Genomic DNA, 16516 nt, shown 5'->3' with positions numbered 1-16516 from the left:
TTTTAAACATGTACACCCAGTGGGTCACTTCTTCTGTGAAGTCAAATGTCTTATGTACAGTCACACACAGACAGGGAGTACCGCCGCTCCCTATACGCAGAGTACGCAGTTTTATAATTATAAAAATTGCATTTTATGATGAACGCAGTAGGCAGTATAAGCACACTTGATGCGCCATTCCCGCATCTGGCCCGCGCTCGCTCTCACCTCATGTTTGCGGCTGAATACAAATGATCATCATAATTAATGGACAACTAGGCTATATCAGGGAAAAGACATCAGCGCAGAAAAAAAGTTTGAGATGAAGCCCGTGCATCACTTTCAAGTAACTAATGTTACTTTCATAATCCTGTGAAACGTTTTGGACTGTTGACATTAGTAACGTGTTTTAATGTCGGTAATAATTTCACCACCAACAACACATCTGACTTAATATTCTGGTTTCCATGACTTAAAATTTATTATATAAAAACTACGAGGCAATATAAGGTATATGGTTTAAATATGGTTTCATTGAATAACACTGTTAAAATAAATAATGTAATACAACATAAACCAATTTACATTATTACAAATGCCTGCAAAGGGCACCAAAGGCTTAATAATTGCTCTTGTTACACTTACAGGACGATCAAATCCTTGTTTAATATTGACCAAACATTTAATTCAAATATTCACTTAATTTTTAATTTTTTGGCCACCTTTTTGTGATAGAAATGCTACAGCCTCTTTAATTTCTTCAACAAAAACATGTGGACATCACAACCCTTACCGTGGTTTTAAAATGAACCATGGTTTTATTGTAGTAAAACTGCTTAATTTTATTTTGTGTGATTTCTTAATGCTTGAGACCATAAAATCAATCAGATAACTGTATTAATAAAATCATAGCCATAGGTAACTGTCTAGAGCTACAATTGTAATTCATAAATAATACAATTGAATTACAATTTTTTTTTTTTTTTATATTTGATTAAAGTTCTATTTTGACCCCTTATAGTAGGTGTTTCTATTTTGACCCCTTATAGTAGATTTTTTATTTGTTATTTTTTTTGAGGAAGTGGGCACAACAATACTATTCTGCTTAGGGCACCCATTTGGCCAACAGTGGCCCTGCAGACAGGCATGTGCTCTGTTCTGACAAGCAAAATACAATACCCAAATAAAGGACATTTAAGATGTTGGAACCATGGCTTAGCAGTGCATTTGGCGTTGGTGCTCATATGGACAGTGTGGGTTTGAATATGACTTGCAACATTTCCCTATGCCATTCCTCCTCCTCATTTTAGTTTATAAGGCCAAAATAAAAAACAATTTTACAGCAAAGAAAAAAATAAGGCAGAGTGAAAATGAAAACGAGTGAGAGAAAGACAGACCTTGTGTCCCTGGCTGCTAATATTTAATTTACCAGTCTTCACAATGAGAAAGATCCAAGTGACTGCGATTAAACCAAAACTACTCACTGACTACCTCTCTTTTGCTCGCTCTCTTTCCCTCCCTGGTCTCTCGCTCCGGGTGAAATGTTGTGACAGTGTTGCGCTGATGTTGTAGGGGGTTAAAGTCACCAAGTGCATATTATCCTGTAAGGCTTAATATGCAGGTTGAAGCGCGAGGGCCGACTCTTAAATTACAGTTTGCCGGGCCTAGCACTCAGCGTGACAACAATACCCACACAGACACTGTGTTACGTCTACACACACACACCTATACACACACACGTGTGCTCGTGCTTAGCTGTTGTATGAATATTCATTCAGCAATATATTTTTGTGACGCAAATAATCACACATCCATACACACACAGCCGATGCTGTGTGCACATACTTCATTTTATTGTCATATCACATGGCCATGACATTCACACAGACGCACGCTGAATTTATCTTTGTTTCCAGCCATTGTCTTTGTTTGTCTGTAGCTACTATCTGTGTGTGTGTGTGTGTGTGTGTGAGCTGCTTGTTATAGTGATGGAGTGTGTGTGTGGGCTGCCGAGTCAAGCCTGTCCTCTCCACTTTCATAAATCTGCATTGGATGAAGCTCTCGAGCCATAAAACACATCGATCGCCATCCTTCACACACACACACACACATACACACACACACACACACACACACACATACACACACTTTCTTCCCACAGGGTAATCCTGCTTTCTATAGGAACGTTGTGTCTTGTTGAGTGAGTTTTGAATGCACAAGTGTGTCCTAATATAGAGGGATAAACAAGACACATGGCAGTCAACTAATGATACCTCAGCATAAATATATAAAGACATCTTCACATTTTTAATGAGTCACATGTAGGTTTGTTCTTAAAGTGTGTTTGTATCTGTGTTTGTGTCAGACAGAGTGTGTTTTGTGAGTTTTTATATTTCCAGTTCAGTTAGTTTTCTCATAACAGTGCGGTTGGCCCAATCCACATGCCCTGCCTGCCTGGAGAAACTAGGACACACACACACAGGGACTGACTGGCTGTTCTCACACACTGACATACTTTGCTGTTGTTATTGTGTCCAGGATGTGCAGTTTAGCAGAACACACACAAACTCTGCTTTTACACTCTAAATACACCTAAGTCATCCCAAAGGAACATTTTATTGCTTTTAGGTTGCTCTTTTATAGCAAGGAGACTTCTCAGTTGTTTAAATTAAGTATCAACCTCTTCTTATATGTTCCTGATGATGTATACAAACCTGAGAAGGCATTTTGCCCCCAAGGAGAAACAATTTAGAACCTTATCTCATAATTTGAATTCAAATAATGTGTATATAAATTCTAAAACAAATACACACACAATCAGTACATCAAACATCTTATTTGTGAATTTTCAAAGTCTTTTGTGTCAGAAACATTCACAGCTAAAATGTACTGAATTGAATAAAAAAAGACTGAAAGTGAAAGAGAAGCATTCACACACTTCTGGTTGCTGGGTGAGTGCTGCATTGTAAAATACAGCCTTTGTGAATGTACAGATAAATCAGAGTCAGGCATCGCTGATGTGAAGTGACCGTGACAGTAATATACTGTTACAATAACATACACATCAAATATTAAAACACTCTCTCTTTCTTACTTTGTAATGGATTACTTGCTGTGTCCTTCACAAATTCATATTAGTTTTTGAATGTGGTGACTATAAACATATTTCTGGATGATTTGTAACTCCAGTTTTTTTTTTTTAACCAGTTATAACGGTTTGGAATTTTGTAAAAGTCTAATGACGGATTCTGAATAGAATAACTGATCTGTGGTTGAAGAGTTGCATATGAAGTTGGTACTAAATGGACTTTTGAAAATCTTCTTTTTGTCGGCCAATAAAATCAATGTACATATCATCTGTTCTCCTCTCTCTTCAGGTAACAGGTTTTTCCTGACATCATATGGGGCCCTCTACATATCTGATGTTCAGAAAGAGGATGCCCTCTCTACCTACCGCTGCATCACCAAGCACAAGTACAGCGGAGAAACCAGGCAGAGCAACGGGGCTCGTCTCTCTGTGCTGGGTGAGCATGTGGGTTTATGTCAGTTTGCTGGGCAGTTGACACATCTTTGTCATATTTGTCAATCCTAATGCACTAAGCATATTCTCATAATTGGATTTGTTACTGTCTTGGATACATTTCTTTGAGAAATAGCATTGAGATCCTAATTTATGTCATTCATTTTTAAAGAGAGTGTTCCCTACATTTTAACTGTATATGTCTTCCCTAAAGTCTATTTATGATGTTAGTCAATGGTTCTTAAAGGGGTCATATGATGCGATTTCAAGTTTTCCTTTCTCTTTGGAGTGTTACAAGCTGATTGTGCATAGATAAGATCCCTGAAGTTGCAAAGACTAAAGTCTCAAAACCAAATTGTAGAAAACGAAGCGTTTGAGAGAGGCGGGGTAGGTAGGACCTACAATAATGTACAGTATTTGAAAAATAATGTGTTTTTTGAACATTAAAGCATGTCAACATATTCTGTTACACCAAATACACAAAATAATGATCTTTAAAAAAGCATCATATGACCCCTTTAAAGAACAAATAGCTGTAATTTTGTTTAACATGAGCATTTTCTTCCACTTATCAGACCATTAATCGGGCAGCTTTGCTACTGTAGCTTTAAGGCTTATGTATGTAAATGACTATACATTAATTGGCAAGAATTGATTGGTCTTTTTTAAAGAACTATATCTCTGTCCTTAGACCCCACTGAAACCCCGCCTTCTGTGATGGACAGTTTCCAGTCAGGAGAAGTACAAGTGGGGCGAAGCATAGAGTTGCCCTGCATCGCCTCCGGTTACCCCAACCCCACCATCCGCTGGTTGAAAGATGGGAGGCCACTTCCTGCAGACTCCCGCTGGACACGGCGACTGACCGGCCTCACAATCAGCGACCTCCGTCTGGAAGACTCTGGAAACTACATCTGTGAAGTCACCAACAGCTTTGGCTCCAAAGAGGTCACAGGACACCTTAATGTCATCGGTGAGGAGAAAAGAAATAAAGGGCAAAAGGGAAAGAGGGGAGGTACAAGAAGAGGGACTGGTGATAGGACAGGAGTAAATGATGACAGATGTCACCAATAAACTGCTGGTGAGGGAAAAAGACAAGCTTTTCAAAAGTTCCAAGTTACCTTCACCTTGCCATAGATTCAAGCAAGATATGTTCTTTGATCAACGTCCTTGTAGGTCCCACATTCCTTTGAACTTGGATTTTAAGGTTAGGCATTCAGGGCTGTGAGAGGACCTTAGACATCACTCTTATGAGTCTGATAATGGAGAAAGGATTTTGTTCGCTACTTGGAATCTTCTTTCAGGACCAACTAAATATCTAGGAACATGTCCTACTTGGCAGAATCTTATCACCCATTTCGCTTCATTAAGTAGGACATATTCCTGGATCAACATCATTGTGCAGGAACAACATTCCTATTAAATAGTACTTAAGTTAGTTATGGGAAAAGAGCTGGTTGGAGCTTCAACATCTTTATTTTCAACCTACAGTAAAAGTAGGATTATAACTGTTTGTTTGACTTTTATGTTCTTACAGAACTAACAAAAGGTCCAGGAACATGTCCAACTTCAAAGTCACGTAGTCTATTCCCCAAAGCAGAAACCAAAAACTTATGGCAGGTGTCCTTATCCTTTTTCCAAGAGATCAACCTTCCTGTAGATTTAGTTCTAACCTTGCTTCCAATTAACCTACATGCAATTTTCAACTAAACCCAAGGAAATGTATTAACTGGCTCAGGCATATTGGAGTTTAAACTAAGCTCTGCGGGATGGTTTTTCTTCCTGAACAGGGATGAGGACATTTGCCCCAGGGATTTGGCTTGTCCTATGGGAGTACTCACCTTTCATAGTTCTGTAGAAGGGTTGACCCAAGAATTAAAACCTTGAGACCAGTGGATCTGGGTCACTTATAAGGGTTTATGGAGCAAATTGTTGGTCTATCTCTTACAAAGTCCTGAAATGTCCATACCTTTTCATCCAAATGAGAGGGTCCAGGTTATGTTGGTCCATCACCAGGCCGTTGGACCAATCTATTGCCCCAGATGTCCTGTGAAACTGTGTTATAGGGAGAGAGAGATATCAAATGTAGTGTACCAGGGAGTGAGTAAACGAGAAGCACATTTGGATTTAAGAGATGTTGGCACACTGGTCGGCCTCTGCCACCTTCTTGTTGACTTACAGAGAACGTAATATGAGAGGACATGAAGACTGTTCTGGCCTCTCCAGTCTGACCTTTGTTCCACCAGAAATGTGTGTGTGTTTTCAAGCAGGCTTGGGGATGGATCTTAGACCAGTGGGATGGTATTGGCTGGAGTCTTAATATGAAAGGAAGAGGGGAATAGAGGAAGGGGAGGTGGGGTGGACATTTGGACATTTAGCCAGTGGGCACATCACACCGGTGTGCTCACACAGATTCTGACAGAACAGGAGGGGAGGAGGGCACACGCACGCATACATGCCCAGACACACACACCATCACACACAGAGGCCTCCAGCACATAACACCAGCTGCCTTATTGCTCACTGACATTTTCTCTATCTATGTGTATGTCTGTCTGTTCTCTATCTATCTATCTATCTATCTATCTACACCATCATTTAAATTTTTAGACAAAACTTTACCCTCAGACTCAAATAATATTTTTCACTCTTACTTTCTCTTTCTCCACAGAGCCTCTAAGAGTCACATTATCCCCCAAGAACCTGAAAACAGGCATCAGCAGTACAGTGATTCTGTCCTGTGCCGTTCAGGGCTCGCCCCACTTCACCGTCTCCTGGTTTCGCAACACAGAACCCATCGTGCCTGACCAGTACTTCTCCATCCAGGGAGCCCACAACGAGACTCTCTTCATCACGGCAGCCCAAAAAAGACACTCAGGGGCATACCAGTGCTTCGCCACCCGCAAGGGTCAGACCGCACAGGACTTCTCCATCATACTGCTTGAGGGTGAGTGGAAAGAGTGGATAATGGAATAGCGCTGAAGGTTGTGGTTCTGATTCTAACTCTGCAGTGTACATTTATTTTTGGACATCAAAGTTCCACATTTAGATTATTATGACTTTTAAGCAAGTTACACTGTGTCCTACACAAGCACTACAAGATGTTTTCAGTAACAGGTAATCATTAAAGTGTTAGTTCACCCAAAAATGAAAATTAGTCCATGTTTTACTCATCCTCAAGGCATCCTAGGTGTATTTGACTTTCTTCTTTCAGACGAATCCAATCGGAGTTATATTAAAAATTGTCCTTGCTCTTCCAAGCTTTATAATGACATGGGCGGGCTTTTTGTTCAACAGTCTAAAAGTAGTCAAATAAAGCACATCCATCCATATTAAAACATGCCTCACATGGCTCCAGGGGGTGAACAAAGGCCTCCTGTAGCAAATCGATATGTGTTTTTGTAAGAAAAATATCCATATTTAAAACAATATAAACACCTTTATTTCACTTCGGCTAACTGTTGTAGGCGGAAGCCGTTCCGGCGGATGACGTAGGATGTAAGCGTAGCGCACGCGTCGGTGATTAGTGGCGAATGCGGAAGCGCGACAGAGAGAGAACAAAACAAAACACCGGTCACAAATTAGAAGTACAAAACAAGGATTTGTAAAGACAAATGTCGGAGGATTTCGATATATGCCAAGAGGAGACTGGTTTTCCTTTGGTAAAGTAAGAAACTTTGCTTCCTTTGCTCCTGTAAACAAATGTTGGTTTTCGTGAGACTCACACGCTCATGTGCTACACCTACGTCCAGCGGCATCCGCCGGAAAGGCAGTCTCTCGTGAACACACGTACGACAGTTAGCGGAAGTTAAACAAAACTGTTTATATTATTTTAAATATGGATATTTTGTTTTTACAAAAACGCATCAATTCGCTACAGGAGGCCTTTATTCACCCCCCGGAGCCGTGTGAGGTATGTTTTAATACGGATGTATGCGCTTTATTAGACTATTTGACTTTTGGAATGTTGAATGAAAACACTCGCCCATGCCATTATAAAGCTTGGAAGAGCAAGGACAATATAACTCCGATTGGATTCTTCTGAAAGGAGAAAGTAATATACACCTAGGATGCCTTGAGGGTGAGTAAAACATGGGCTAATTTAAATTTTTGGGTGAACTAACCCTTTAATGAATGTGAAACACTGCACGAAGCAACAGCAGAACACATTTGGTGTTTAATATGCTGTACATAAACTATTAGAAACCAAGCAACTGAAATGAAAAATTATTAATGGGTATTCATACTGACCGTGATTTGCAGCAAATAAGCAATTTTCAAAATTATTTCAAAATATATGACTATTAAAAATGAGGGCTAACAGAATAAAATAATTGTGCTAAATTAATTTGTGACAGTTTTAGAAAGCAGAGTCAAACAGTAATAATTTTATAAATATTATGTGTTTATTTATTTATTTTTTATTTAGCTGAAATTATCCACGGACCCTCAAGCACCCTCTTGCAGGGGTCCCCAGATTGTATACTGCTGGAATAAGTAAACTCGCATTTTGCAATTTTACAATTTAAATTTATTGCATGCAATTAAATGAACTTCAGACTAAATATTGAAGAATTATATTTTTATTAATTAAATTTAAACACACTCAACATTACTTGCTTTTTCCACATCATTCAGTCATTCAGAGGCAAGACAACATTAGTGACATAAAACATTAGTGACACTTTTAAACTCCTCTTGAAAAATTGAGCTGTTCTTATGAAATAAACATTTCAGCAGTGCACCATTCAAAGATTCTGAAGTCTTCTATCTATATTCCGCTCTTTTTCCTGTCAGACGGCACCCCACGGATCGTCTCGTCTTTCAGTGAGCGCGTAGTAGCCCCTGGCGAGCCCTTCTCTCTCATGTGCGCGGCCAAAGGCGCTCCACCCCCCACTATCACCTGGACGCTGGACGACGAGCCGGTAGCGCGGGACTCGGCGCACCGGGCCAGCCAGTACACGCTCTCCGACGGCTCCACTGTCTCGCACGTCAACGTCACAAACCCCCAGATCCGGGACGGGGGCGTGTACCGCTGCGCCGCACGCAACTCGGCCGGTAGCGCCGAGTACCAAGCGCGCATAAACGTAAGAGGTGCCTGTCTACTTTTCAATCTCAGACGTTTAGGGTTATAACCCGCCACCTCCCCGACCCTTGACCCCTGAACTCCTCCACCTCATCTCAAGTCCAGATATCATCGCTTCCTATCAACTCAAGTGTCATTGTGTATGTGTGTGGGTGGGGTGGGTGTGTGTATGTGTGTGGGTGGAGCGTCTTATGTTGTTTGTTCATCACAGTGCTGTCACCTGTGCGTTTTCTCATTCTTTCCACTGTCAGATCACCCGTTTGTGTTCTCGGTATCTTTCCACTTCTCCTGTTTGTCTCTCCATCTGCTGAGTCTTTGTTCCTCTCTTTCACACATACACGGTGTCTCTGTCTCGATGTCGCCGGCTGGCTGGCACACGTGTGGTGTCCTGGCTGTTCTGGGACAGAGTAGAGATCTGGCAGAAGGGAAACGCCATCACGCCAAAAGAGAAAAGAGACACGTCAGCTAAGAAACCAGATTGAGAGGACAGAAGACAAGTTTAAACAGTATAGAAGGGTAGAAATGAGAGGAAAAATACTTAAAGGTGCAGTAGGAGATTTTGGAAAATGCTAACTTTAGCCTGATAGCACTGAAAGCGAACGTCCCACCCTCTCTGCAATCGCCGTCCAAAGCCACGCCCCCTGAACGCATATACGCTGACAGTCCAGAATACCAGAGACAACATTTCTACAATAGGCTACGTCAGCGGTTCCCAATTCCAGTCCTCGCGCCCTTCCTGGAACACAGTTCATGCAAGTAGCTCTCTTCTAAAGAGCTGGTTATCTGAATCAGGTGTGTTAACTAAGCGAGACTTGAAAAATATGCAGGGGGGGTGGTGAGGACTGGAATTGGGAACCGCTGGGCTACTTCATGTATCATTCACCAGTGAGAAAACTTATACTACAGTTAGTAAAAGTACTACAATACCAGGAAGGAAGATCGGGTTGTTGATGTTTGTCTGCCATTCTCGCTCTGTCTGCACAGCGTACGTGAATGCGCTGATGACGTATCCTTTCTGCGCGAACAGGGGGCGCAGAGGTATGCTAATACATACGTTGACAGGCAAGTAGGAAAGCAAATTAAGATGCTCGGGCCAAGCGTTTTGATTGGACGAACATTTCTTGGTTCTACGTCTTCCACAGAATATATAAATACAGATAAATAAATTTAGACCACTTAACTTAATGATTGCTATCGGGATGTGAAGAGACTTTCAACCAGCATAACAAAAAAATTTTTTTGAAGACAATCACCTATTGCACCCTTAAAAACTCAAAGAAAAAACTCAAAGAAGAGAGGAGGATAGAAAGGTGAGGAAAAACTCAAAGTAGAGGAAAGGAGAGAAGTGGAGCAGACAAAAGACAAGAGGACACAAATGGGGAAGCAAGTCAGAGTGGACTAACACGAAATATGACTGATCACAGCTCATTTGTATGTGTAGTTTAGAAGTGTTTTTTATTATTATTAGAAGATAGAAGATTAGAAGACACCATAATAAAAGGCCAGTGGGAAAAAGAGCATTTAAAGTAGCGATTAAATGTTTTCATCTGTATTATTATATATTGTGATTTCTTCTTTTTTCCTCTCTAATTCTGTATGGATTATTGAAATAGTATGTACACCAGGGACTTGATTTTATCCATCAGTCACTGTTAGGATTTTGATATGTGGCCGTTTTGCTAAAAAATTCATGAAAACTTGTAGTCAGTTGTGGTTGGATGGTGTTTAAGTGGACTAAATTATGTTGAGAAGTCTGGTATTAAGTCTGTCGTTTCCCCGGAAAATCAAGTTATGACGAGTTATTATCAAGTTATGTAATTTTTGGGGATGCATACATTTACAAAGTAGATAGGGTGAATTTCATGCCAATGTTAAATACTATCTTTAGATTTTTCTAGACTTAGATTTTTCAATCTTTAGATTAGCAATGAGTAATGATTATTTCACAAAGTGGAATTCAAAGTTCTGCTCATGGTTACCTAGATAACTTGGTACTAAGTGCCTCAAAAAACTGATACTTTTTGGTACATTTGAAAGGGAGTAACAGTCTGACCTTGAATATCTTTTCAAGATATTCTGATGCCTCTTACCTGACAAACACTGACAATTCCAGTAATAATTTTATCCACAGAATCACTTGTTCTATCAACCCGATACCTTGTATACAAAGACTTCCAGTCAGACTGATAAATTCCATTGTGCCATTGCTCTCAAAGTTGCATTCAGTCAGTCAATCAGATTAAGTTTGCAAGATTGAGACAGTTTTGTGCATATTATGCATCAGACGGTCAGTGAACGGACTGTGGGCAGTCCATGGGCGTGTCGTCTGTGCCTCAGACTAAGAGTGATATTGAGTCTTGTTGACAGGCCTGTTGAATACACCCTCTCTTCCTCTCTCTCGCTCTCTGAAATGTTCAATTATGACATATCTGTCTGCTTTAAGGAGACATGCCAGAACAATCATTGCAGTGAGAATGAGACCCTGTGCCAGGGAGCCACAGTGTTGCACACACACGCTGAATGATACCAACGCTCATGGACACACTCATAGAGTCTTAAAACACTACTGCCTGACTAATACATTTTGACCACATTACGCTCATGAAAACCGTCAGCATTGACTTTCACACACACCCTATCCATATCACGCACACACTTTTATTCTTGAGATGATCGTTTCGCAACACAATATTTAACAAACACAGACACCCGTGAGCAATCAGGCCCCATTCTTCCTGTGAACAGCACAATAGCTGTGCTCAGTTCCTGTCTGGATCCTTATCTAAGTTCATACATTCATATATTATGTTTGAGAACAAAAGAAAAATAGAGAAATAGAAAGACAGCCAGAGAATAACTGTGAAGAAGAGAGAAGAGTGATACTGTGCGACAGTCTTCTTGAATAATACATCAGGGTTGACTTGTCAGAGCGGTGACTTCAAAGCACAACGCACGCTGAGCTGAGAGAAAGGGAGAGAGAGCAACAGAAGAAAAGAGAGAGATATGAGGATGAGGAGTGGGCTGTTAGGATGAGAATATTTGTGTGCAAAAAATCTACATATGCCCCATCGACGATTTATAAACCGATCCACCCTCCATTTTGAGGCAAACAAAATGTCCTTCTACAGTACATCTTCTCGTTCTTCTGGTTCCTCTGTTTTTTTTTACTTTTAAGCCACCTTGACTCAGTTCTGACTCTTTCTGTTTCTTTTTGCTCTGCATCTTCAGGCATTGGCCATTCAAATCTTCACAGTGTCCCACCATCCATTTGTTCGTACACCCCTCCATCCTCGTGTGTGATCTGAGAGCAGAGTCCTGAAGAAGTCAGCCTTCTCTTTTTGCCAAAACAAAGAAAACAAAACAAAACAAACACGAATCGGTCATTACTAACCTTTTCAAATTCGGCAATGACTGGTTATGCTAGAAAGAACCAGAAGCTGTTAGCATATGCTAATCACATTAAAGGGCATTCACACTGACAGCGATTTGCAGCAACAGAGTAAGTTGCAGCCATAGTTGGTGAGGTTACTAGAGACCAAAATTTGCGACAAATCTAAGCAAACTTTATGCAAATGCACAGCGACTACCAGACAGTGGAGCTTACATTATCTGCTTCACGATTGAGCAGGAATGCGTACTAGCAATCAAAACAAGCCTAAGGTTAAATTTAATTCAAATCAAGTTTATTTGTATAGTGCATTTCATATAGTGCATATCATTTCAGAGCTGCTTTACATGAGATGCATATCTCCACATTACAATTACGAGTAATTTGTTTTGAGAGGTGACTGTCAAAGCAATGTCCATATAGCAGAAATGAAAATTTCTACGATAATACAGTTAGTTAATGACATGTATTCAAGCAGAACACAATGAACACGATTAATTGAACACAATGACTACATGTTGTGATCATAATAATTACAATGTAAGGAAAATTTGGGAGTTTTGTTTATTTATTCAGACTTAGCGTTATCTGAGGTCCTCGCAAGAGGCCAGATCCAGACTGGAGCCTGTGCAGTCTAGTTATCTTGGGATGGGCATCCCGAGGTAGAAAGAGAAAAGCAAATATAGAATAATTAGCATAGCTGCTGTTCTTGACTTTTCAAGAAAAGAATAATCATGTGCATTTGATCAGATACTAGAGTACAAGTTTATGAGATGCATTATGTGAATGCTTGTCTAAAGAGATGTGTTTTTGATCTAGATTTAAACGGAGAGAGTGTGTCTGAGACCCAAACATTATCAGAAAGTTTATTCCAGAGTTTAGGAGTCAAATGCAAAAACACTCTCCTTTTGTGGACTTTGCTATCACAGGTACTACCAAAAGTTCAGAGTTTTGCGACCTTAAATAGTGTGATGGATTGTAGCATGATAGATGACTGGTTTTAGAAGTACACTAGAGCTTAACCATTTGGGGCCTTATAAGTAAGTAGCAATTATTTGTAATCGATACAGAACTTAATAGGTAGCCAGTGTAGAGATTGTAAAATTTGGGTGGTATGATCATATTTTCTTGACCTGGTAAGATCTCTAGCAGCTGCATTTTGGATTAACTGCATTTGGGTTTATTGAAGACGCAGCACAATCACTTGGTAGTGCCTTACAATAGTCCAGTCTAGAGGTCATGAATGCATGAACTTGATTTTCTACATAAGATGTTTTGCCGGCTTTAGTTGGTTGAAGCTGACTTAGCTAATCTCCTAGCCTAGCTAACATGGTGTTTACCTGTTTAAGCTGGACTTAAATGCTAAAAAGTACCCCAAAGCCACCAAAACAGACCAGCCTGACCTGACAAGCTATATATATTTATTTATTAATATTTTGTTGTTGTTGTTGTTGTTTCAGTAGGGCAGTACGGCGAGTTGACAAGCTCTAATGATAAATTTGCTGTCAGTGTGACCTTACACTTTACACAAGCAGCACAACATTATAGCCTTTATTGTTAAAAGCTATTCAGTAGTTGTTAGCATTTAGCTATTCAACCATAACTCTTTGATTTACCATGGCACAGTTTTGCTAAAGTAATTCTAAGGCCTCTGCTCTCACAGTCCTCAATCCTTTAAATGTGTGTTTTGGGACGTTGCTATGAAATGTGATGTTGTATTTTTACTCTGCCTACACAAACACATTAGGTTAGTATTTTATAGTTAAGATTACACCACACATTGCTTTACTATGAAATGCATTAACTTGGCGTATTAAGCTAACGGTACAGAAACACACCTTTGCTGAAATTATTTAAAGGCATGATCGTCTCTACGATATGTGCCTATGTGCTAAGCTATGATGAAGGATACGGTACAAGACACATTGAAACAGTAGATGCACACACCTATTACACCACATTCTCTGCTGTGAAGACCAAGAGCATTCTAACCCCTTCCTTCACATCCACCATTTGCTCTTTTCCTTTCTTCCGCCCACATTTCTCCCTTCTTTACCCCAAATACCCATGCAAAACCTGGTCTCCCATCTCCCTCTCATTCACTCCTTTCAATCTTCTCATTTACCCTTTTCTACCTGGCACATTCTCCCTCTTTTTTTGTCTTCCTCCGTTTCCCCCTCTCTCTCTCTCTCGCTCTCTCTTTCTTTCTCTTTCTTTTCTCTCTCTTGCAGGTCCTCCCAGTATCCGGGCCATGCGGAATATCACAGCTGTGGCCGGTCGCAACACTTTCATTAACTGTCGTGTGATTGGCTACCCTTATTACTCTATCAAGTGGTTCAAAGACGGGACAACGCCGTTGCCAGACAACCATCGTCAGGTGGTGTATGAGAATGGCACTCTGAAGTTGAGCGATGTGCAGAAGGGTGCGGATGAGGGGGCGTATCTGTGCAGCGTGCTCATCCAACCCCAGCTCTCCATTAGCCAGACTGTCTACGTCACAGTCAAAGGTTAGTGATTACTGCTAATGATTTTGGGGATGCTAATTGCCCCTTAAAAAAGCCACAAGCAAAACAAAACAAAAAGAGAAGGGCCCTCTACATTTGATTTGGGGCTGTTTATTCACAGGCTTTTAAGCGAGAAAAAAAAATCACACACATATATATATATATATATATATACAGTGGGTACGCAAAGATGTCAACAATTCTGTGTTTTTCTGTCAATATCGGGTGCTGTGTGTACATTAATGAGGAAAAAAAAGTAACTTAAATGATTTTAGCAAATGGCTGCAATATAACAAAGAGTGAAAAATTTAAGGGGGTCTGAATACTTTCCGTACCCACTGTATATACATTCACCGGCCACTTTATTAGGTACACCTGTTTAATTGCTTGGTCACACAAATTGCTAATCAGCCAATCACATGGCAGCAACTCAATGCATTTAGGCATCTAGATGTGGTGAAGACGACTTGCTGAAGTTCAAACTGAGCATCAGAATGGGGAAGAAAGGGAATTTAAGTGACTTTGAACGTGGAAAAGGTTAAAAAAACACATTATTTTCCACATACTGTACATTATTGTTTCTCCTCTATGCCCCGCCTTTCTGAAACGCGTCGATTTTTACAAAGCTCATCGGTCTGAAAAGCGAGGTGTGCTCTGATTGGCCAGCTATCCAGTGCGTTGTGATTGGCCGAATACCTCAAGCGTGTGATGGAAATGTTACACCCCTTACCATACTGTGATGGAGCGATGAGACAAAAACATTAAAACCCATTATAAACTAGGCATTTGTTGCATCCAGTGAGGACATAAACATAAAACCATGTCTGCATTTGGGATTGGAGAAATGGCAAACAACAAGCGCTACTCTACACTGCTCAAAACTTGCATTTGAATCATCAGTGGCAAATTATTTAAATATGAAAACTTACAGTCTGTGAGTCAGAACAGCACGAGCATTGTAGTCTACTCTGCCAGGAAACAGTCCTCCATAAAATGCGCTGCACACATCTGAATATTTGGGTTGAACTGTTGGGTACAACTTAACCAATGATTGCTAGTTGTGTCCTCTTTTGGAAGGCCAAACAAAGTAGTTTCGCTTTCACAACGAAAAACACAGCGGCCTAGCGTGAGCGAAAGCCCCGGCTTAGCCTGAGCTGAAGCCGGGCAAGAGTGAGCTGAGGCGGCGGGGTCGAGAACGGCGGTCCCGGCGAAGGAGCGGTGAAAACGGTGAAAGCCAATCCGGCGATCCACAGCACTAAGTTGAAGTATTCCCTCAGCGACCAGCACAGATCAGCTCTAGGCATAACGAAGCGGATATCGTCCTCTTTTGGAAGACAAAACAAAGTAGTTTCGCTTTCACAACGAAAAACACAGCGGCCTACCGTGTGCGAAAGCCCCGGCTTAGCCTGAGCTGAAGCCGGGCAAGAGTGAGCTGAGGCGACGGGGTCGAGAACGGCGGTCCCGGCAAAGGAGCGGTGAAAACGGTGAAAGCCAATCCGGCGATCCACAGCACTAAGTTGAAGTAAAGAGTGAGCTGAGGCGGCGGGGTCGAGAACGGCGGTCCCGGCAAAGGAGCGGTGAAAACGGTGAAAGCCAATCCGGCGATCCACAGCACTAAGTTGAAGTATTCCCTCAGCGACCAGCACAGATCAGCTCTAGGCATAACGAAGCGGATATCGTCCTCTTTTGGAAGACCAAACAAAGTAGCTTCGCTTTCACAACGAAGCACACAGCATCTTCAGGACATGGCGGCAGCGGCAACAACAAAACTACAGCGAGAATAAAAGTTACGCCTTCTTTCTTTGCGTGAACATTTGGGCGGCGTTATGCAAATCTTCCCACATAGTGAGGTAGATATGTGGGGGCGTGTTCGAACGAGCCGTTTTAGGTAGGTGTGGCTAACTCTTAACTTTTATAAAGAATATCTCTTTGGATTTGAGACTTTAGTCTTTGCAACTTTACAGATCTTCTTTATGCACCAAGAGCTTGTAACACTCCAAAGAGAAAGGAAAAAATGAAATCCCATCATATGACCCCTTTAA

The 16516-nt window shown here is 40.9% G+C and overlaps 1 protein-coding gene across 1 annotated transcript in view; it reads left to right on the top strand.

The window, feature by feature from the left end:
• The window catches only part of LOC107752281 (Down syndrome cell adhesion molecule-like protein 1 homolog), a 155334-nt gene that overhangs the window by 97304 nt on the left and 41514 nt on the right, over positions 1-16516 (top strand). Inside the window, exons 4-8 of the mRNA XM_016568217.1 lie at positions 3357-3503; positions 4191-4469; positions 6168-6443; positions 8294-8590; positions 14202-14477. Coding sequence (XP_016423703.1) covers positions 3357-3503; positions 4191-4469; positions 6168-6443; positions 8294-8590; positions 14202-14477 — 1275 coding nt within the window. The remainder of the gene's footprint in view (positions 1-3356; positions 3504-4190; positions 4470-6167; positions 6444-8293; positions 8591-14201; positions 14478-16516) is intronic.

This window comes from Sinocyclocheilus rhinocerous, unplaced genomic scaffold, assembly GCF_001515625.1.
Source record: "Sinocyclocheilus rhinocerous isolate Xijiao unplaced genomic scaffold, SAMN03320098_v1.1 scaffold1012, whole genome shotgun sequence".
Classification (NCBI taxonomy): domain Eukaryota; kingdom Metazoa; phylum Chordata; class Actinopteri; order Cypriniformes; family Cyprinidae; genus Sinocyclocheilus; species Sinocyclocheilus rhinocerous.
The sequence above is the reverse complement of the archived record's forward strand: the minus strand, read 5'-3'. Positions and strand labels throughout refer to the sequence as shown.